Here is a 23,596-nt window from a genome sequence, read left to right as displayed (position 1 = left end):
TCGAATTAATGTTTTTCATTTTTTTAGGATATAGTCCTAAGAGGGTATTTGCTGGGTCATACGATGGTTCTATCTTTTAGTTTTTTGAGAAGCCTCCATACTGTTTTTCACAGTGGCTGCACCAATGTACGTGCCCACAGCAGTATACAAGCGTTCCCTTTTCTCCACATCCTCACCCATATTTGTTATCTGTGTTCTCTTTGGTGATAGCCTTTCTGACATGTGTGAGGTGCTATCTCGTTGTGGTTTTGGTTTGCATTTCCCTGGTGCTAGCAATGTTGAGCATCTTTTCATGTGACTGTTGACCATCTGCATGTCTTCTCTGAAAAATGTCTATTCAGTTATTCAGCCCATTTTAAAATTAGGTTGTTTTTGTGATGGTGTATTATATGAACTGTTTATACATGTTGAATATTAATCCCTTATCAGTCATATCACTTGAAACATATTTTCTCCCATTCAGTAAGTCATCTTTTCATTTTGTTGATGGTTTCCTTTGCCATACAAAAGCTTTTAAGTTTAATTAGGTCCCATTTGTTTATTTTTGCTTTTAGAGACAGATCCAAAAAACATTGCTGTGATTTATGTGAAAGAGTTTTCTACTCAGGATTTCCTCTAGGAGTTTTATAGTATCCACTCTTACATATTGGTCATTAATCCACTTTGAGCTTGTTCTTGGATGTGGTATTAGAAAATGTCCTAATATTCCTTCACATGTAGCTGTCCAGTTCCCCTTACTGCAGAGGTTGTCTTCTCTATCACATATTCTTGCTTCCTTTGTCACACAGATTAATTGACCGTAAATGCATGGGTTTATTTCAGGGCTCTCTACCCTGTTCCACTGATCTGTGTGTCCATTTCTGTGCCAATTACTTAGCTTTGTGGTATAGTCTGAAGTCAGGGAGCACGATTCCTTCAGCTCTGTTTGTATTTCTCAAGATTGTTTTGGCTATTTGGGGTCTTTTGTGTTTCCAGGCTACTTTTGAAACTTCTTGTTCCAAATCTGTGGAAAACAAACACCACTGGAAATTTGATAGAGATTGCACTGAATCTGTATTGATTCTTCCAATCCAAGAACACAGTATACCTTTCCATTGGGTTGTATGGTATTCCCTCTCTTTTCTCCACATCTTTACAGTTCTCTGAGTACAGGTGTTTGGTTTTTTTTTTTTAACTTCCTTAGGTAAGTTTATTCCTAGATGTTTTATTCTTTTGGATGTGATGGTGAATGAGACGGTTGCCTTAATTTTCCTTTCTGGTATTTCATTGTTGGTATATAATAGACACAAATCTGTGTCATTTCCATCTGCATCCTGCAATTTTACGGAATTCACTGATGAACTCTAGTAGTTTTCTAGTGGTGCCTTTAGGATTTTCTATGGAGAGTACCATGTCGTCTGCAAACAGTGACAGTTTAACTTGTTCCTTCCCCTCTGAGTTCTTTCTTTCTTTTTCTTCAATTGCTGGGGCTAGAACATCTAACACTATGCTTACTAAAAGTAACAACAGTGGGCATCCTTGTCTTGATCCTGATCTTAGAGGAAATGCGTTCAGCTTTTCACCAATGGGTATGATGTTAGCTGTGGGTTTGTCATACATGGCCTTCATTATATTGAGGTATGTCTTATCTAAGCCCACCTACTCAAGAGTTTTTATCATAAGTGGATGTTGAACTTTATCGAAAGCTTTTTCTGCATCCCACTTGATCATGGTGTATGATCTTTCTAATATATTATTGGATTCAGTTGTCGATTGTTGCATCTATGTTCATGAGTGACATAGGCCTATAGTTGTTTTTTTGTGGTATCTTTGGTTTTGGTATCAGGGTGATGGTGCACTCATAGAATGAGTTCAGAAGTGTTCCTTCCTCTGCAGTGTTTTGGAATAGTTTGAGAGTCCTAGGTGTTAAATCTTCTCTAAATGTTTGGTAGAATTCTCCTGTGAAGCCTTCTGGTCCTGGACTTTTGTTGAGATTGTTTTAAATTACTGATAATCTGTTCATATTTTCTATTTATTTCTGGCTCGGTCTTGGGAGACTGGACTTTTCTAAGAATTAGTTTGTTGACAGTAGCCTCTAAGGTTCCTTTGTATTTCTGGGGTGGTGGCTGTAAATTACCCTTTTTCTCTTGATGAGTCTGGCTAAAAGCGTATTAAGTTTGTTTATCTTTTCAAAGAACCAGCTTTTTGTTTCATTGATCTTTTCTATTTATTTTTAATCACATTTATTTCTGCTCTGATCTTTATGGTTACTTTCCCTCTGCTAAACTTGGGTTTTGTTTGTTCTTTCTCTAGTTCCTTTAGGTGTAAGGTTAGACTGTTGGGGAATTTTCCAAGTGCACTTGAAAAGAATGTGTATTCTGCTGCTTTCCGATTGAATGCTCTCGATATATCAATTAAGTTATTGAAGGCCTGTGTTTCTTATTGATGCTCTGGATGATCTGTCCATGCCTTCTTTATTTGTAAAATCTCTTTTCTGGTAGGTTTCTATCTTTTTCATCAATGGTGGTTCAGCAGATAGTTGTGATTTTCATGTGCTCAGGAGAGGAGGTGAGCTCAGGGCCTTTCTACTGTGCCATCTTGGCTACTCTCCCCTTTCCTTTTGCTTTGATATATTACTGATAATTTTAATGAAACTTCTACAGGTTTTAAGAGAAGTTTTATTAAAATTATGTTAGACTAACTATCAGTATAACTGCAGTTCTCCAAAGTGAAGAAATAAAGATGAATTCTCCTCTGTAGGCCACAAAAATAGAAGTTGTCAGAAATTCTGTCATTTCTTGTCACTGAAGAACAAGAGTTTAAAACCTTGAAGTAAATGATTTTTCTAATCGCTACTGCTTCGTTAGTTCAACAGGAGAATTATGGCTGTCTGTCTTCCAGTGTGTCAGAACACCATCAGGCGAGGCAAAGGCTAGCATGCCTTAAAACAACCCCTCACGGAGAAGGGGCACACAAGAACGGGGAGGGGAGGCAGGGCCGCCAGAACAAACTTGGCTTTTAAACGGCCTTCTGACAGCAGTGTAGAAAAAGCCACATAGCAATGGAGGAAGTGTGAGAGAACCCATCAGCGACTGACATCCAAGTAGGTTTTAATGACTACATTGTCTACATGAAACTAATATAATACTGTAAGTCAACTATACTTCAGTTCAAAAAAATAAGGATAGACGAGCTGAGGATAAATGGCCTGCCACCAGGAGCACTGCATCAGCAGGTAAGAGGCAGCAAGGTGGCAACCAGTGTCCTCTTCACAGGGCACTGAGCTCTCAGGCATCACTTACTAATCCAAATGCCAGGTGATTACACTACTTTCCCTCCTGTACTGAGTCTGTGACATGAGACTGGTTATTTTAAGGGAAGATGTTTACCTGGTTTGAATGGTGTAGAAAATAGATTCAGGGTGTAGCCCTTTGGAAAGAGCCACTGGTAAGGTCTCTTAAAGGCATGTCTCATTACAGACTAGAAAAGTCGATAGGAACCTGTAAAACATGGTGAACTACGACTACATAAGTGAAGGGGAAAAAAACAAACCACAGCTGGGGGAGCGTCTAAGGACCCAGGCTTCACGAGTGTCCTAGCTTAAAATACCTGAGATGCAGAGTAGAAAATACTGAATCTACTGAACTACAAACTGCATGTCCAAAAGCAAGGGTTCATGTTTTCATGAGAATCTTTGTTTTGAAACATCTGGTCCCCTTTGCTAAAGGGCAGTTTTGAGACCAAAGTTGTCTTATTGGCTGTTGATAAATCTCTCCTGGGAAATTTCCCTTATAGTCGCTTTCATTAGTTCCCCATTCAGGAAAAGTGAAAAACAAAATTAAGGCTATATACTACACCAGACAAACCTGGCTAATACCAAACTCTAAGGGACTCTACAAATTCTTCTCCTGCACTGGAATTTTACTGGAATTAATTCTACCTTGATCTCTAGGGAACTCAGTGTTCTCTTCACCAAAATCAACTCCAAGAGCCCTCGAGCTTCCAGCTTTCTAAATTTCTTTGATTCCTTTTGTGAAACTCGGTGTCTTGTATGTTGTTCAGCACTCAGTAGGTTCTCAGAATAGGACTGTTGCTTGGACACCAGGAGACAGTAAATTATTACAATGATCTTCTCTCTGAGTTTGAGCTATAGCTGCATCTTATTGTAATGATACAAGTGTTTCAGGTGCAGTATAATACACTGTGGATCTGCCCCAGTGTTTAGGATCCCAGGCAGAAAATACACCATTAGAATATATTTTTATAGCAAGAACTGTAATTTTCCCTACATGCAAAACATTAGGGCATTAGATAGAATTCTAAAATGGGACCTAATCAAACTTACAAACTTCTGCACAACAAAGAAAGCCATAAACAAACAACCCCATTAAAAAATGAGGAGAAGACCTAAATAGACAAAACAAGCACATGAAAGATACTCAGCATTGCTACTTATTAGAGAAATGCAAGTCAGAACGGCCATCATTAAAGAGTCTACAAACGATAAATGCCGGAGAGGGTGTGGACCCTCCCACACTGCTGGTGAGAAAGTAGTTTGGTGCAGCCATTATGGAAGACAGTATGGAGATGCCTCAAAAAACTAAAAATAGACTTACCATATGATCCAGCAATCCCACTCCTGGGTATATATCTGGAGGGAACTCTAATGCAAAAAGATACACACACCCCAATGTTCATCAACAGATAACTGGATAAAGATGTGGTGTGTGTGTGTATATATGTATGTATATATAATAGACTATTACTCAGCCATAAAAAAAGAACAAATTAATGTCATTTGCAGCAATGGGGGTGGATCTAGAGACGCCCATACTAAGTGAAGTAACTCAGAAAGAGAAAGACAACTATCATATGACATAACTTAGAGCTTAGAGGTGGGACCTTTAAAAGTGATACAAATGAACTTATTTACAGAAACAGTCTCCCAGACATAGAAAACATGGTTTTCTATGGTTACCAAAGAGGGGAGGGATAAATGAGGAGTCTGAGATGAACAGATACAGAACTACTATGTATGAAACAGATAAACAAGGACGGACTTACTGTACAGCACAGGGAACTATTCAAGATCCATTCAAAAATAAGTTGGTTTCACCATCAAGGAATTCTAAGTTAAAACTGTAGCAAAAAATATAAAAAGGTATGTACAGAACATGTTAATTATTAAAATGCAGCTGCTCTGTTCTCTTAAAACTAAACATAGGGAAGAAAGAAGTGACTCGTATAAGGCGCTAGGAGGAAAACTTTCCGTGGCAATAAAGCTAAATTCCGGTTTAAGCAGAACATTGTGAACATTCTACAGGGGAATGTAAACATAATTCAAAAGATGCAATTCAAAGCAGCAGGTCACTAGGTACGCTCTCGAGGTTCACCAGCACTGTATGAAAATTCCTCTTTAAACTTCACTTTGTCAGCTAAGTGATCACCTACAATGTGAATGTGAATTCCAGAAGTCGGAACATCGAGAGGGGCATTTTATGGCATTGCTCTGCCAGGGTTTTGAGTGCCTACCTTTGCATTTGGGTTTACAACGATGTTGGCTCTAGGAATGCTGTGTTTGTAGTCAAAGGCTGAAGAGAAAAGGATAGAGGTAGACTTACACAAATGACTGCTCCCATCCAATGAAGACCTGCCAGCACTACATTCTCGGGAAGAATGGTTTACCTATGATTCAACCAAAAAAACTTGATTAGTGAAAACTGCTCATACGTTTTAGCCCATCAGCCTCCTTCATCACATTAAATTAATGACGTTAATTTAAATTGTACTATTTGCTTAGGGTGACTTATTTAATTTTTTAAATGTTTCGGTTTTATAGCATAGTGTAAGAAATACAAGTTTATAAAGGTTATGCCAAGTTTTATGTGAGTTTAAGTCAGTCCTGAAGTTCATTAGAGTTTTGTTTTTCCCTTTAAATGCAAACATAATTTAACTATGAGAAACTGTAATCCAATAGTTTCTACCCTTAAGTTACTTACAGTCTTGGGCCAGATTTCATTCTTTCACATTGCTTCTTCAAAAAGCTCTTTTAAGTTGGATGGACTAGATCAACACAATCAATAGCAAACCCTTAATTTTGCTCCGTGGAGTTGGATAGATCTTGGTGTAGGTCCTTACTTTTGAAATGCATGAACTTAGACAAGGTATTTCACTTATCTTCATTTTAGCATCCTCATATATGAACTAGAAATAGAATACTTACCAGGCTTGTTTTGGCAATGAGATGTTAATAATAGCTAGCTCTCTTTGAATAAGTTATAGGAAGTCGGCCACCTTAATCCTCAGAAATTATTGTATCTATTTTATAGATGAAGAAACAGAATTAAGTTAGGTGAGCAAGGGATGACAACGGCTAGCACACAGTTGGGCTTTTCCGGGATTTGAAAGCAGGCTGGATTGATAACTCCGACTGTGTTATTTTGCCTAAAATGATTAGCGTAAGTCTGGAGCTTAGAAGGAACTCTATAAATATTAGTATTTCTATTCTTAGGAAAATGATTCTTGTTTCTCCTGTTTCTTCTGTGAGTTACCAAAAACTTAAGATCACCCTCTAGTGATAAATCACTCCAACTGCAGACTTTTCTTCCTTGGTTTAAGAATAGAGTGAAACAATATAAACATAAGGGAATGACATGCTAGGCCAGGGCATGAGGAAACAGTGCTTTTTGGGGATTTATCATTTAGCAAATTGCTAGCCTACTGGGTTGTTTGTGTTCTCTCTTTCCCAGTAAGCAAATATCTCCTATTTCTCTGATAGTAGAGTAATTTTTGAGCTTTTTATTAGAACTATGTCTTCAAAACAACCCCCCCCCCCCCCGCAAATATACAGTGTGCCACCGGCATCATTAGAACTTAAATACCATCACTAACGAGAGCTGGGGCGAACGTCTTTGATGCTTTTACTCAGTGCCTGCTGTGCTGAGGATGACCAAAGTTCTTAGGTGTGTGAGGTATACTAGCTGATCAATAAGCTGATCAATACACCTTTATAAAATTTAGACCCCAAAAGAGAAGGCAGCCATTGTTTACAGCAGACAGAAATGTTGTTTAGTAGAAACTCAGCAGTTATTCAAATCATTTTCACAAGCACTGGAATGTATTTGAATGAGAGGCACTATACTGACCAGGAGAGAAAATTTTCTTTTCCAAAAGAAAATCAGTAATGCGATTCTATGAGGTTAGCTGTAAAGGGCTTTTTTTGTAGTGTAACATCTAATACTCACCTGTAGACTAGAGCAATCATCTCACAAGTATTCCTTGGTTCTGTTAAAACAATTGATGGCTTATGCAGGTGGTTTAGCAGAGGGCTTTCCGGCCCAAAGCTGAGCCTGGCACCAGATGTGCTCACCTGATGCTTTCCAAGGCGTGACAAAAACAGTGTGGAGCTCCCAGGCAACCCTTTCCAGTGAGATTTGAAATTGCGTATGACTGGCGGAGCTTCATCTGGAGAGGCCTGATCCGAATCTGTCTTCGATTTAGTAGAAATGAAATGAATAAAATGAAGCCCCTTCGTTGTGTCAGAATCCATCTCTATACTACAGAATGAACAGTAACCTGAAATCAACGCCAGCCCACTAGACCCGGCTCACACGCTTGAGGGAGCGCTCCCCAGAATGCTTTCATCCAGTGCTTTCATCACTCTGTTTTCTATTTTAGGGCCGACTCTTCCCAAGACTCACGTTAAAACAGCCTCTCTGGGGCTGGCGGGAAAGGCGAGATCTCCTTTGCTTCCTGTGTCTGTGCCAACAGCCCCCGAAACGTCTGAGGACAGCCCCAAACCAGCAGAGGATCCAGCCAGTGTAAGGCCGGCCCCGCAGGTCACGCCGCACCGCTGTGCCACTCAGCCTAAGCCAGCCACACGCTCCATTAGCCCCAAGCCCGTGTTGTCCTTAGCATTTCGTTCTCCTGCAGCTGAGCATGAAGGGGAAAAAATGACAGCAAGGATTTAGTTACATAAAAGAATCACTGGGACTTACAGGCAATCTTAGAAATACAAGTTGACAGCATCAGAATATGTGACTTACATATATATAATATCTATGGTTATATGCGTGTGTGTTCCTATCAGTGGGATGAAACACCTTGGTGTAACCAGAGCTACACTCTGAGTTTTCCGAAGTTATCATAAATCTCACTTTTAAAGTCATAAAATAGCCTAGAAATATAGAATTGAGAAGAGGAAAATACAAAATGAAGACATGAAGGAAGCAATTTAAGAAGAAAGAACCAATATATTAAAATAAGATGGGGAAGTTTATTTAGTGAGAGAAACAGTTTGCCAGCTCAGGGAAGAAGCTAAAAAGTGATCAAATTAGAAAACTCAGAAAATGAATGGTGGTCAAAAAAACCCTGAAATTTTGAGAGAGCAAACATTCTCCCTCAAAATGCACTGTGATGCAGATTTTAAAAGATTTTGCCCAAAAGCAGCAATTCAGAAAACTCCAGAGCATTTCTAAATATAATTCAACAGAAAACACTTAACAGAAGGCTGAGGATCTAACGCATAAGACACCTTGAAAAATTAGAGGACTGGCGGGGGTGGGGGAGGTGGAAAAACAGACTAGAATTATCTCATTTGAATGAACAGTAAACTTTTTCTTGATTTTACTGTTTTCAGTACTACAAACAAAATATTTTAACTACCTGGACACCAACCAATCTGGATGTGTGTATGGGTGTGAATATTTGGCAGATGTATGTTATTTAATTCACATACTTCTGTATACTTACAAAAAGATTCACATTTATAAGAGTCTAATGCACTGCTTGTTTAGGAGTGCACTGCTTGTTTAGGAGTATAGCCATTTACCTAATACATATCTCATCTCATAAGGAATCACATCGGGTGGCCCATTTTTGCATTTAAGTTTGACTCTGAGGCATGGCAGCAAAAGGTATAATACGAAGAGTAATAAGATTGTATGTTAAAGGAAATCCAGAGATGGGGCCAATAATCTAGATCATCATAATCCTACAGAAATATAATGGGAACCACAGGTGTAATGTAAAACTTTCTAGTACTAACTCCTATATACAACATAGATAAACAGCAAGGTCCCACTATATAGCACAGGAAACTATATTCAATACCTTGTAATAGCCTGTAATGAAAAAGAAAGGAATGTATATACACACACGTACATAGATTCAGTTATATATAAAGATATATATATGTATATAACTGAATCACTATGCTGTACACCAGAAATTAACACATTGCAAACTAACTATACTGCAATTAAAACATAGACTATTTACACCAATTTATAAAAATAAATAAAAAGCAAAACTTTCTAGGAGCTACATTAAAAGATGTAAAAATAAACAGGTGAGATTAATTTTTAATGTATTTCATCTAACCCAATATTTCTAAAATATCAACATGCAATAAATATAAAAAATTATCATTAAGATACTTGACTTGTTTTGTACTGAGTGTTCAGATTATGATGTGTATCTTATAGGTACAGCACATCTCAGTGTAGACTGTCCACAGTTCAAATTCCAGTAGCTACACGTGGCTTGAGGTTGCTGTATTGGACAATGAGATGTAGATAATTCAGGAACCACCACCCAGACAACCATGACATCATTTTGGGAAAGGAGTTACCAAACTCGTCATTTCAACCTCCCTCCTCTTATGGAGGCCAGTCTTTTGAGCCAGACTGGCCACTTTCAATCCCTGTTAAGCTCTGAAGATTACACAGTAAGTGATCATGCCATTCAAGGGCATGCTAAGAGTCCTATAAGAAGGTACAGCTTCCAACGTGTTTAATCCCTCATGGTATTGTTTCCTTTGGGGCTTTGTGCCTATTTCCCCCATATAATCTCTTCCAGCGTTGTCATGGGATCAAGGTATTTCTTTGGCAGGATTCAATATTCTGCCCATAGCACTGAGTAATACGACCTGGCCTACACAGTGCTGGAAGTCAGGCCTCGGGCCTCAATTTGGTTCAATAATTTCATCAAATGAATGGGCTAACCAAGAATAATCAGGGAGGGCTGGTCTATATGAATCAAAACAAAGGGTGTGTTGAAAAAGGGGGGGAAAAAAAAGACACTGACATTTACTGGGCACTTACCTCTCAGCAGCATTGACTCAGATCCTCCCGGCTACCCAATGAGGCAAGCGTGCTATTCCTAGGGGACAAATGAGACGGACTCAAAAACCAAATCTGTAGAAAACCTGGGACTCAAATCAACACCACGACCTTGTTTTCCTCACTGGCTGACCATCAAAATTAGATGTGAAGCTTTAAAAAGAGAAGAGATTCTAACCTTTCCTAGACCTACTGAGTCCAAATCCGCGAGGCTAGTGCCCAGGGGCCCTGTGACGCCTATAATCCAGTGTTACCAATAACGCGATTCTAGTGGCTCACGGTAAGGGAGAGTTACAGAGAGCAGGCTAAGATTTCCACATGTTAACCTCTTCATTTTATCCACCAATCAAACTGTGTCACAAGGTCACCTTTACAACCATGCACAGAGCCAGTTTTTTTTTTTCACACACAAACTAAAGTCATAATCCTCAGACAAGCCCACTGAGTTCCCACACAAAAAAGTGTCCACGTTATGTTACAAAGAAAGAAAGGAACCCTGGTGATGTACATTGTTTACATCCTGACAGGCTGACCTCTGGAAAGGGGAGGAGCTAACGTATTGACTAGGTACCAACTGCTGGATACTGACAGGCCCTAAACATGTCACAGGACGCTCAGAGTCTCCTGTGAAATAGGTATCATCAGTATCTTTTTAGAGTTGAGAGCTGTACATCAGAGAAGTTTACTAACTTGTCCAAGACCACGCAGCTAACGATTGGTAGAACGTGATTTTGAAACAAGATTTTCCTGACGCTAAAGCTCCATTGCAAGAATGAAGTCAGCGAAATAGTACACAATCACCCATCACCGCCTCTCTGACTACCAGCGTCTTCATTCCAAGACTGTAGGCTGAGCCCAGCCCCTGGCTTTGGGCCGCTGGGTCACGCTTGAGAATACACAGTGAACCCATTAGACGTGGCCCCCGCCGTAACCAAAGGACCGCATCGATATTCACCTGCACTAATTCTTTGCTCTCGTTCTCTCTGTAGGTGTATGAACAGGATGATTTGAGTGAACAAATGGCGAGTTTGGAAGGGCTAATGAAGCAACTTAATGCTATCACGGGCTCGGCCTTTTAACGCCTACTGCCGAATTGATGAGGTGAATTTTCCGGGACCTTGGCAGCATTACCAATTACCCATAAACAGCACACCTGTATCTGAGAACGCTAACCGGTGTACAGGTCAACCCTCTGGACCGCTCAGTTACGGACAAGCCTGAAGCAGTTCAGAAGGAATGAGCATCGCTTCTTTCAGAGGCATCAGGAGTTTCAAAATGATGACTGTGGGGTCCCAGAGCAAAAGCAAAGATACGTCCTCACTGCAGTGTCAAAGCTGAAGCTGCTAGAATGGTCCTGGGTCTTTGCCACTGCAGTGACCACAGTGTCATGATGAATGCTTCTGTTTTCCTTCATCGAGGTCTGTCATTTTCTTACCCGTGTAGGTCTCGTCTGACTAAACGCAAGTGCGTTATTTCCGCCTGTACCATGCCATGGCAAATCAGTGCAAGCTCATTCTTTTGTTTTCAACTTTAAAGTGCAAAGCACCCATGGGAACTTTCTCACTCCATAGCACCAAAGGACTGGAGGCTTTCCTAACAGCACAAAAGAAGCAAACAAGTAAACACATGAAAGGCAGTGAATGCTTACAGTTTGTAACTCAAGTCATTCCTGCACGAGGGGTGGAGATCAGCAGGCGGCTGTCAAATTCGCCCATGTTAGCAAGTATCTGTAAATCCACCCTCAGTTGACATTTATGTCTGGGGAACAGGAACATAAAAACCTGCAACTAGTGGCATCCTGCCAGCCACCAGTCCCTTCCTGAAAGAGGACACAATATGCAGTCTTCTCAGACACACGATAATTATGTGCTTAAACCTGGAATAGGACACTTTCCCATTCGGGTGGCTTTTGTGCCATACCACACTGTGATGATATTTCAAAGCTTCAGCAAGGCCATCTTTCTCAGGAGTCTGGCTAGAAGGGTTCCCTCCCTCCATCCCAGCCTTCCCTGAGTTGTCTTGGCAACCAGCCCCGGTGAGGTGGCCGGTTCCACACGTCCTGACACACGTGTCCCCGTAACCCTCTGTGGAAATGGCAGACTTTCTGAGAACAGGCCCCATCCCAAGGGAGGGATGGGACATAGCAGGGAGTTTTAAACAGTATCTTCTCTTGAGTGATGTCACTTCCACCACCAGAGTCCTCACGGACTGAGAGCAGGCAGTGTCGGGAAGTGCACCCCCAAGCCTTGTGGTCAAGGGAACCTTCTGCACCAGACTCAGAGGGGAGCGGAGGAGCTGACACTTCTCACACCGCCTAAACCCAGGGGATGCTCTTCGAAACCGCATCTCCATTGTGAGCTAGAATCTCAAACTTCTATTGCCATGTTTATCTACAGCTTGCAACTAGGTGAAATTAAAAACATTTTGTGTGCACCCTTTTTTAGTTTCTGGATGTTCAGCTGCATTTGGAGTTAATCCATTTATGCAGCTGCAGCGCCAAAAGGGAGCTAGTTTGCATATTTATCAGTTAGGCAACTTGAAAACCCAATAAGAGAGTTTCAGCTGAATTATTCCTTTCAGCTCTGCCTTTGATTTCAAGCTTGAGTAGGTCATAATTTTAAAAGAGCATGGAAGGGATAGGATCTTTACAACCTAATAGCTCCTTTTATTAGGTGGGTAATTATATATGAATCCCTGAATGAAATATTTTGAGCAAAATGGCACTGTAACAGAAGTAATAATTCAGATTATTTTTTTACAGTTTTATGTCGGGAAGGAAATCTGATGTCAGAGAGGGCTTGTTCAAGTGGTTCATTAGAAAGTCCGGTCCATTTGCAAAACTGTTCCTTCAGCGAGAGTGCTTCCTCAGTTTACTTACATTTTCTTGAAATCTTTCTGAAGAGCTCTGGGGCGTTCCTCTCTGGGGGCAGGTACCTCCTGTGCAGCTTCTCGGTGCTTAGGGAAGCAGCCCTCCACTGGCCCGGAGCACGGCGTTTCATGACACAGCCCTGAGTCTTGCAGAGAGAACCCCTCCCTCAGAAAAGGAAACACTCGTCTGGCTCGTCTTACCTCCTCAGGGTCCTAGAATGGCTTCCCCTTTCTCATCCCCACAGACCAGGAACGTTTTCTGAAGGCATCTGACGTCCCAGGAAGGTCATCCTGACTGTTCGGTTTGGAAAGAGCTGCAAACCTCCGATCTCAGGAGCGGAGCCACACCTCCGGTCTGTAGGCTGTATGTGGACAATCACGAGAACTAGCGTTCTCACAAAGTTCTCGACTCCTCTAGGCTCCTCAGTCAGCGACCTGAGGAAACAGGTTTTAAACATACGAAAATACGCATTACTTGTTTTCAGCACATGCCCCCGAAACACGCAGACGCACGCTCCTGACGCTTTCTTCATTACACGCCTCCAGTGGTTTGTCTTGCTAACTGGCAGTGCGAGGAAGTCTGAGCCCCACGCAGGGACTGTGCAGTAGGATCCATTTAAATTCCCACGAGAGCCTCTGGGGAGATTTACCCAGTGGTTTTCATATGAAATGCCTTTACCCCGGCTCTGTTCAACTCCGCTCCCCATCCTCTCAAACAGTTCACATGTGCTCACAACTGCCTGCCCCAGTCTACAGGCAACTTTTCTATTTCCCAGTCCCCTGATCTCTTGACAAGAAGAAATCTGTAAATACTGCAAGAGAGCCTCATTTTGCTCCTACTCTGAGTCTAGTTCATGACATGCAGGGCTCTCTCAGCTCATACATCTCTCTGCCTCCCGCAGGGCGATGCTTGACAACCAACCAGCAGCTCTGCCGCCAGGAGTCATGTCTCCCTGGATAAAGAAGAAAATAAGACTTGGCAGGGCATGCTCAGGCCTCCCCTGCGCAGTGCCAAGCCGTCAGGCAAGAGCCTCCTCTTGCAAAAGTTCGGTATTTTTCCTTTGTAGTTCATACTGATAGGAAAGCTATTTTCTTTCCTCTTGAAATTCCTGCATTTGTTAAACTCACAAAAATGCAGATAGCTCACAAATGTATAAAGCCCAGTTGGAGGATCCGCCAGCCAAAAGTTAAATATTTCTTAGTGATTCACATTCAGGAAGCAACCAGTCACAGCTACCTCTCTGTAGAGCAGACAGAGCTATAAACATTGAGAACATTTAAATGGAACTTTACATTTGGGTATTATAGAATGCACACCCGACTGAACAATCTGGAAAAACAAGAAAAGAAAAGAAACATATTGAGCCAGGGGTAGAAGAGGTGAATTTATTAAGGCTTCCTGTGAGGAGCTGGATATAACATTAGTCTCTTCGAAATAAATGTTCTTCAAAATGACATGAATGTTCAGTCCTCTGCATTGGTTAAGTGCTACAAATGGAGAGCCATCCAGCATTAGTGTGTCACTTCCAGACAACATTTTAAAATGGCAACATTTGGCACTCATTGGCTCTTCCAATAAAGAATTGAAGTACAGATCTTTCTGGAAGCCTTCCTAGTCTGTGCTTAAAGATGGTTGCTCACTCTTAGCCACCCTTGGGATACATCTGTCTGTTGACTTTGTTTTAATGTCTCAAGGTCTTCTCTAAATGTAACAAATGTAATCATACATGGCTGCCAGACTATAATTCTAACCAAAAAAGAAAAGTCACTTATAAGAGATCACCTTACCTTTTAGATGAAATTGTGTCCCGGACTCTTGACTTCTTGTAGTTTTAGAATATCCATTTCTAGCTCATGAGAAAGAGAAAAAGAGAAAAGTTTCGTAGTTTTAGGTGTTTTATGAAAAACAAAGTCCTCAAGACTTTAAAATAGATGTGGAACAAGGCTGCATTCCCTTCCTCAACCAGTTTATCTTCATCCAACCGCAGACCATCCCTAAGACCTGAGGTTAGTGTCCGGGCCTGTCTGTAACCCATAAACACAACACAGAGCCCACAACATTCTCGAACTGCAGAGCAGTGATACACTCAAATCTGCAATCTCTCTCTTTTTAAAATTACTTTCAAAGCAACATTTTCCTCATAATTTGTACTTCCCTGGTAACTTTCAGAAATCACTTTAATAGTGCACAGAAAAGCTTTTCACTTGGTTTCCATGTTTCAAATTAAATCAGATACTTCAGAAAAACCATAGATAAGATGTTTTGTATGATATCCTATTCCATTAGGAAGTACGTGCTCCCATGCCCCAGAGTAACTTGCTATTCAAATACCTGCTGCCAAAAGGGACTGATTCTGAACAGAAATGCCCGAAGGTCTCAGTCAGTGAGCTAATACAGAGACCAGACGCCACGCCCGGCCGTGGGCTCTGCTGCTGCCGTCGGGTGCTGCTCGCTCGGCAGACTTCCAGGTGCACTCTCTGAAGGATGTCTTCTCCTGCTCTCAGTAGAGAGCCTCTGTACATTGTCACCCTGTGGTTTTTTTTGTTGGGTGGAGAAGCAACAGGAGAACTCTACCAGATGTCGTAAACACAGATGCATGGGCCAAGGGATCTCACCGTGTGCTGAAAGTGTATTTTCAGATGCGAGAAAGGAATGTTGGGGAGGAGGAGAAATGCTGTTTTTTATTACTGTAGGGTAAACTTGACAATTCTGAACTTTGTGAATTGTCAGCTTGTTTGGGGGGATGGGCGGGTGGGTCCGGGGTGTACTTTTTATAAGTAATATTTAATTTATTATTTAGAGTGGCTTCTTTTTGGATAATTTATGATACAAAGGGAGATCTGGTTGGGAATCTAGGCATGGCTGTTAAAGCTGCAGTGTTCCGTATCTTAGAGGGGCCGCTTTGGAAATGAACTGTCCACTGCTGAGTGTGAGGACACGCCGAGGCAAAGCCTTCCACTGACCCTCCATCATCGCAGCCCTCTCCCCTTCCGGGTCACTCGGACAGGAGAACACCAAACCCACAACATGCTGATAGCATTTTACAGATCAGTGTTCCTCGTTCTCTCAAAGGGCTTTGCCATTCAGATCGTGAGTGTGCTAGCGGGTGGTAGGTTTATTTGGTAGAAATGGGTATACTACAGCTTTGACTAGCCTTAGTGGAAAAAGAAACTTTTTGTGGCGACAAGATGCCTTTTAAAAAAAGAAGAAAAGGTATTTTGCGCCTCCCAAGAGTTTCTTCACATTGTCAGACTCTAGCGTTGTTAACCAAGTTAGACTAGTGACCGCAATATTTAAGTGTAAATCTTGTTCTATGAGAAAGGAGACTTGCTTACAGTTTAAAACAATGACTGTTTCTACACAGGATCTTGTATACTACTACACGAGGAAAAAGGGGTTTTGTAATCACTGTAGAACAGTCTCATACTCATTTTTTATAGAAATGTTATTCCAATGGTGCATTTTTTTGTTTAATAAATAAAGTTTTGATACAAAGTTCTTTCTTCATGTTCTCTCTATGAAATGTCTGGTACTGCATGCACACGACCCTGACTCCTGCCTGTCTGTCCTTACCCTCAGGATCCGTGTTGCCTTTTCTGACAACTGCATCAGAGGCTGTCAGTCCACATCACTTTGGATGCTTCTGCCGTTTTCATGAACATGCCCAGTGTGCTTTCTGTCCCAGCAGCCAATACCCACGTCTGGTGAAGGGCTGCCTCGGGCTGCCAGAACTTGCTTTGCCAACGTACACAGGAAAGCTGGAAATTCCAGATCAGATCTTACCAATAACTGACAAACAGTCCAGCTCCCATGCCCTTGGTTGTGACAACTCTGAGGTATAAGCCAACTTATTTCCAGAGTTCCCTTGCAGGACTGAGCCCAAGTGACTCTCTGCGAGGAGACACTGCTGCACAGCACTGCAGCCTAGATACAGCACCCACGTTTGGCTTGCCCCCTCGTTCCCTCTTCCCCCATTCCCCCAGTGATTTCTCCCGGGAGCACCTCATAGTAAACCACCTTTACACAAATCTTCACGTCAGGGTCTGTTTTTAGAGAATTAACCTCAAAGGTTCTGCTGTTTTTGCTCCCATTTCAACACACCAACACCAAATATAATACTCTCTCCATCCACCAAATACTTCATCCTTACAGGATCAACAGCAGAACATGGAGACACACATATGCGTTGAATAATATACTGCTGTGTTAACTGAAGGATTAAATTGGGCATGTAATACATTCTTTAAGAGAAAATCATGTATTAATAAAAGTTTTACCAACTCTTTTGGGCAAGCAGAGAACTATTCAGTGAGCTTGCTTGAAGCCAAGGCATCGCCAGTGACAGGACCGGTGGGGCTTTAAAGGTCATGTCGCTCTTCCCAACTTCTTCAATGCATAATCATTCCACCTAAAGAGAAAATAAATTGTGTTTAAGATCACCAAGCACCTGGAGAAGCTGGAACCCTTGGGCATCGCTAGTGGGAATGTAAACTCGTGCAGCAGCTGTGGAAAACAGTGTGGTGGTTCCTCAAAACCTAAGATGAGCAGATGATCCAGCAATCCCACTTCTGGGCATATAGCCAGAAGAATTAAAAACAGGGAACACTCATGTTCATAGTAGCATTATCCACCACAGCCAAAAGGCGAAAGCAGCCCAAGTACTCATCAACAGATGAAGAGGTAAACACAGTATGGTATATACATGCAATGGAGTATTACGCAACCTTAAAAAGGCAGGACATGCTGACACATGCCACAGCATGGATGAAGCTTGAGGACATTACGTGAAGTGAAAGAAGCTCATCACAAGAGAATAAACTGTACGATTCCACTTATATGAGGATATGAGGAACCTAGAGTAGTCACATTCACAGAGACAAAGTAGAACGGCAGTTGCCAGGGACTGAGAAGATGCGGGAATGAGGAGTAATTGCATGATAGGTACCGAGTTTCAGTTCTGGAAGATGAAGAAAGTTCTGTGGGTGGAGAGTGGGAACAGCAGCTCAGCAGTGTGGATGTACTTAATGCTACTGAGCTGCACCGCACACTTAACAAAATTAAAATGGTATATTTTACATTAGGTAATTCTACCACAATTAAAAAAAAACCTCCAATTAATGATATTCCAGAGCTATCTTCTATAAATATTTATTCTACAATTCCTGAAACACAAATATGTTGAGACCAAAATGTTAAACTGATACGCAAGAATGAGAAGTAACATATTTACGAGTCCATTTTGTCTCACATACTCAATTTACGTAATCATCTCGTACGTAAGGATGTTGTGCTTCCACAGAAGCTATCATGAGAAACTGGTCATGTGAAGAAACATAAAATGGAGTACTGGTGTTTGATCTAGACAAGAGAAAGTTAAAGGACAAACTACTCTCTCCATTGCAAGTATTTTTATGAAAAGGATTTTGGAGGAGTCAAAGAATGGATACTCTCTGAAATACCCTGAAACGCTATAATGAAGACAGGCAGCTGGCTGCATTAACATGCATGTAGAGAATTTCACAGATCTGAAATAAAGTGCAAAGTCAGAGAGGTGTACCCAAAGCTAGAATCCAGAAAGGCTGACATTGCCTCCCTTTGATGGAAATTTTCTTCAATTCATTAAATTACTTGTTTCCATTTATTTAGATTTTTTTCACATTCTTTAATTGAGGTATAATCAGTTTACAGCATTGTTTCAATTTCTGTTTTATGATAAAAACCCTTACCAAGTGGATAGAGAGGGAACATCTCTCAACATAATAAAAGCTATTTACGACAAACCCACAGCCAGCACAGTACTCGATGGTGCAAAGTTGAAAGCCTGCCTGTTAAAACCCGGAACGAGACAAGGATGCCCACTCGCACCACCTCTATTCGACACAGGATTGGCAGTCCTAGCCACAGCAATCAGGTAAGAAAAAGAAAGAAAAGGGATCCAAAATGGAAGAGAAGAGGTAAAACTGTCACTATATGCAGATGACATGACACTATATATAGAAAACCCTAAAGGCTCCACACAAAAACTACTAGAGCTGATAAAAGAATTCAGCAAGGTAGCAGGTTACAAGATTAACATGCAGAAGTCAGCTGCATTTCTTTACACTGACAATGAGATATCAGAAAATGAAAGTAAAGAAACAATCTTTTTTAAAAATTGCATCAAAAAAATGCTCAGACATAAAATCTGACCAAGGAGTTTAAAGCCTTATGCATGGAGCACTATGAAATACTGCTTAAAGAAATTAAAGATGACTTACAGCAATGGAAAGATATCTCATGCTCTTGGGCTGGAAGAATTCATATTGTTAAAATGGCCATACTACCCAAAGCAATCTACAGATTTAATGATTCCTATCAAATGATCCAGGACATTTTTCAAGAACTGTTTCCATTTATTTTGATGTGTTTTAAAGGTATATCTGTAATTCTTAAAAATACTTTGTGATTTCTACTCTATCATTAAATTTCTCATTATTTTTCATGCATTTACTCTTTTTTCCCAAACATTCTTTGCATCCTCTCAGGTTGGTCACCCACATCACTACTTCTACTTATTATAAAGTTAAATCTTTTACTGCCTCCAATAATAGTTTTAATTGTGCACCTGCATTTTTAATTTTATTGCAATTCTTCCTTTTTCACCCATCGCCTCCCTCATTCCATCATCATGTTGTCTTTTTATCCATTCCTGTTCTTTCTTCAATATAGTCCAGTTCCCTTCCAGAGAGCTGAGTTTTCTTCTAAATTTGAAAGTACCAGTTTTTTTATGAAAGACAATTTTTCTGGTTTTGTAGAAGAATTATCCTATAAGCTTGTTTTGTTTCATTTCTTTAGCCCATTCTTATCTTTACCTTGGATTTCAGTATTTTTATTCTATTTACTCTGAGACAAGAAGATCTATTCAGATCAATACATGATCTGTTTATTTGAATTGCTCATAGCTTCGTTTTATGGCCCCTTGGGTTATATTGACTTTTTCCTGATTGTCAAGAGGAGTACATGAAGAAGCGCAACGCTCAGGAAGAAACAGAAGCTCTGTCTCTTCTCTGCCTGCACAGCACTGGGAAGATGAGACACGTGCCCGAGCCCACTGGTTCTTCTCTCACCTCTTCTGCTCGGTTCTGTCCTGGCGGTTCGTAGTGAACAAATAAATGTAGCGGAGAGAGAATGGTTAGAGGAAGAAATAAATAACTTCTGGGTGCCTGATGCTTTTTAAAGCAGCCAAGGTGACTCCTGCCTGGAATTTTGGTTGGTATAAACTTTTCACCTGTGATCTGAAGATCACTTTGCATGACATCACTGGCAGTATGGCAAGGACAGCCCATCTGCCGTGCTTCCTTTAAGTTTTATTGGCCTTACAGTTAGTGACAAAAGAAAAAAAGAAAAACCTTTCTGGTTCTGTGGAGGGGTCCCGTCTTTCAGTAATAACGTCTTCTCCACCTTCTCCCCTTCCTCCTCCTCCTGTTTTCTCTGAGTCCATGGATACAATGGGAAATTGTGGTTTACTGTTACAGGCAACCCTCCAGATGCCACTGTCACTGTTGGATACTAGATTTTTTTTAAGCACCTACGTTTTGTTTTACTTTCTATTTACCTAAGTATAATCTATTCCTCATTTGCCAGTTTCTTATTTCCATATCACTATACATTTTTCCTTTCCTTTGTGACTGATCTCTCTCCTTCACCTTAACTTTAGAAACTCATAATTTGATTCAGTAAATACTACGGCAGTTATTCCTGAGATAATCCAAACGTTCTCATTAGCAGTTCAAAAGGTTTCTCGAAATAAATAACAGAAGTAATTTTTCCCAGATTCCTCTCAGGTCTTAATTAACATTCTTCTTTATAAATTAATGGCAGCCCTTTCATTTCCTGTCTTTGCTAATGTCTGTTCTGACTCTCTGTGTAAGTTTGACAAAATACCTCTTAGTGGAACGATTTTTCACCTTCTTAATCTCTCTTAAGGATTTGATTCCTGTGCTATTCTTCGACTCTGGGGTGGATTCCCTCAGCTACTTTTTTCTTTATTCAAGTGGAAACTGGCCTTTGGTGTGGAACCTTCGTAACAACGGCAGCATTTTAATTTTGTCAGTGTGGCTCCTTATTTGTTACTGTGTCTATTTCTTCCTGAAATAGGATGTTTCAAAAAACTGATGATGGCACTTGCTTTAGAGGAATATTGTGGGCTTAAATTTAAATTAGACAATGTATGTAAAGCCCCTACTACAATTTCCAGGGCTTGGCAAAAGGCAAAGGAATGCTACTTCTGAAAGTCTCTGCACTCAATCTTTCCCCTTGACTTGTGTGAACATGGTCATACATTTAAATATACATACATAGCAATTTTAGAAATGTGTCATTTGGGTGTGATTCTGATGCTACAGGTGCAATTTGTAGTATGCATGTAGATGCAGAAAAAAATTTTCAAAGGGACAGTATTATAAAATATTTTTTTCCTTGTCCTAGTATATACAACCAGTGGTTACTTAGTGCCTTTTATTCACATGTAAAGCATAGTGCTGAGGCGACCAACAAACTCAAGGGTAAATCTGTGTATCTTATATATTTCTACACTAACAGAAAAAAAAATGTGTTATCTATATACATACATGTATATATGTGATCATAGTTCAAATGAGACAGATACTTTAGGCAGATAAAGACAAAACTGCACAGAACAGGGTATCACACTGATGTTCACAGAAGCCTCAGAGGGAAGACGGTATGTGGAAAGAGCTTTAAATAATATATAAGACCAAACCTTTAGAAATGAAAAAGGGCTATTCAGATAAAAGAAGTTATTATATGAACAAAAAAAGTTACAAAGAATTTATAGGACAAAAATTGGAACTAATAAATATTTCAGCATTTTTTTTTTGGAGTATATGGTTTGCAGGGGGAAAAGCAGGAAGTTCATTTATAAAGTCAGTGGAAGTTATGCAATGGTGATCTAAAATATTTAATTTAATTGTTGCTAATAAGGGACCACTGAATATAAAGTGATATTCTTTCATTCACAAATGTCTGTTGAATATTAATACTGTACCAGTGTCTGAACTGATACTGGAAAAGCAAGAGGGGTCAATATGAATAGGATCCCTGTCTCCATGGAGTTTATGCTTTGCTTATGGAGACAAGACCAGATTGGTGCGATAATTATAACTGTACTGGGTGCTAGATTGCAGTATAGAAATATTGTGTCTTTAGAGATGGTTCATCACTATTGATGGGGAATGGAGACAATTCACAGGGAAAGACTTCTCCACGGAGCTAACATTCAAACTGCAACCACAGGATACTGAGAGGTAATCCAAGGGAATGCTGGGAACACAGAACATTCCAGATGGAGGGGAAAACTGAGCAAAGGCCGAGCTGGGAAAGAGCCTGGCTTATCCAAGTGATAGACAGATAATTAGCACATCTATACCTCACGAGCAAGAGGGAAGAACAGGATGAAGAGGCTAGGGAGTTGGAGTTGGGCCAGATCGACCAAGTTTAGATTTGAAAAGAGATGGGAGCCAGCTGGGGACACAGAAGAGTTAAAATCTGATTTAGGTGGACAAAGATTTGAAAAACCTGCACGCGTGACCTCAGCTGTGCAAAATCATGCACGCTCTTTACTGTCTATGACTGCTCTTGTCCTTCTCACCATCCCCAATTCTTGTTGCGTAATGAGATGTATCTCAATCTTGTCAATGAAAGGAGTCTGTTATTTCTTTCTTGTTTAAAGCAGCCTCTTTCTGTTTAGCTAAGTTTTTCGTGTTTTTTTTGTATAAAGTCATGAACTTCAAAGTTCTAACTCCCGGTCATCTCTGCACTTCTCCTTGTGGAACCCCTGCTTTTGCCATTTCTTTTCAAGATGGCTTCTGCGGAGGTGTGTACGTTCTCTCGGAGAGCATGACCAAGTATGGATCTTCACCGCTCCCAAGTTAGCCTTTACTCCCTCTCACTACTGGGAACTTGGCTGGCCTTTACTGCCGAGGTTTGCCCCTGAAGACACTGAGGAGCTTCTCTCTCTGCACAACAGGATCCCGTTATTCCCCTGGCTTGGCCCAATCTAAACTTTTTCTGCCACTGTTGTATCTCTGAGTCTTATCTCCCACCTGGACCCCAAGTAGGCTGTCCACTATGCAACCTCTGTTTGAGAGTTACCTTTCCCCTGGCCACGGTAATCATATGGCAGACTCAGTGCCTTTCAAACCAGATCTCTCTCAAATGCCCCACTGAGAGCATTCTGGGATAACTGATTCCTTACTTTCTATGCAGGTTTCACCACCAGCATTCTCTCTGCTGAGCATATCAAGACCTTATTTTCCTCCATAGCATCACCTAGCCTTCTGAGATGTTCCTTTCCAAGAATCTTATGAGCCACAATGGATGAGAGTCCAAGGGTCCTCTGGTTTTGGCTTCCCTCCTCCTTGCCTACGGTTTCTCTCAACACCTGCCTCCTTGTCCTAGGGTTTTACCCTGGGGAGGGGTATCAGGCCACTAAGATGTGACCTCGTAACATTTTCACTTCTCCTTGCATACCCGTGTCCGCAAATGTACCGTGTCTTGTCCAACAGAAACTTTATGCTTCCTTATCAGTTCTGGGGAAATTTTTTCTTACGTCAAGTCCTACAAATCT

The 23,596-nt window shown here is 40.8% G+C and overlaps 1 protein-coding gene and 1 long non-coding RNA gene across 4 annotated transcripts in view; one reads left to right on the top strand and one right to left on the bottom strand.

Moving 5' to 3' along the window:
- Nucleotides 1-11,736, top strand: part of DCC (DCC netrin 1 receptor) — a 619,636-nt gene extending 607,900 nt beyond the window's left edge. Inside the window, exons 27-28 of the mRNA XM_072952215.1 lie at nt 7,657-7,799; nt 11,090-11,736. Coding sequence (XP_072808316.1) covers nt 7,657-7,799; nt 11,090-11,179 — 233 coding nt within the window. The 3' untranslated portion in view covers nt 11,180-11,736. The remainder of the gene's footprint in view (nt 1-7,656; nt 7,800-11,089) is intronic.
- Nucleotides 1-23,596, bottom strand: part of LOC107033654 (uncharacterized) — a 347,930-nt gene that overhangs the window by 4,368 nt on the left and 319,966 nt on the right. For all 3 annotated transcript variants that reach the window (XR_012065714.1, XR_012065715.1, XR_012065713.1), the window contains 8 exons: nt 17,251-17,377; nt 14,757-14,815; nt 13,170-13,403; nt 11,749-11,919; nt 10,083-10,140; nt 7,680-7,911; nt 5,601-7,464; nt 5,044-5,118 (listed from right to left, as the gene is read on the bottom strand). This is a non-coding gene — a long non-coding RNA (uncharacterized lncRNA). The remainder of the gene's footprint in view (nt 1-5,043; nt 5,119-5,600; nt 7,465-7,679; nt 7,912-10,082; nt 10,141-11,748; nt 11,920-13,169; nt 13,404-14,756; nt 14,816-17,250; nt 17,378-23,596) is intronic.

Source organism: Vicugna pacos, chromosome 30 (assembly GCF_048564905.1).
Source record: "Vicugna pacos chromosome 30, VicPac4, whole genome shotgun sequence".
NCBI lineage: Eukaryota > Metazoa > Chordata > Mammalia > Artiodactyla > Camelidae > Vicugna > Vicugna pacos.
The sequence above is the reverse complement of the archived record's forward strand: the minus strand, read 5'-3'. Positions and strand labels throughout refer to the sequence as shown.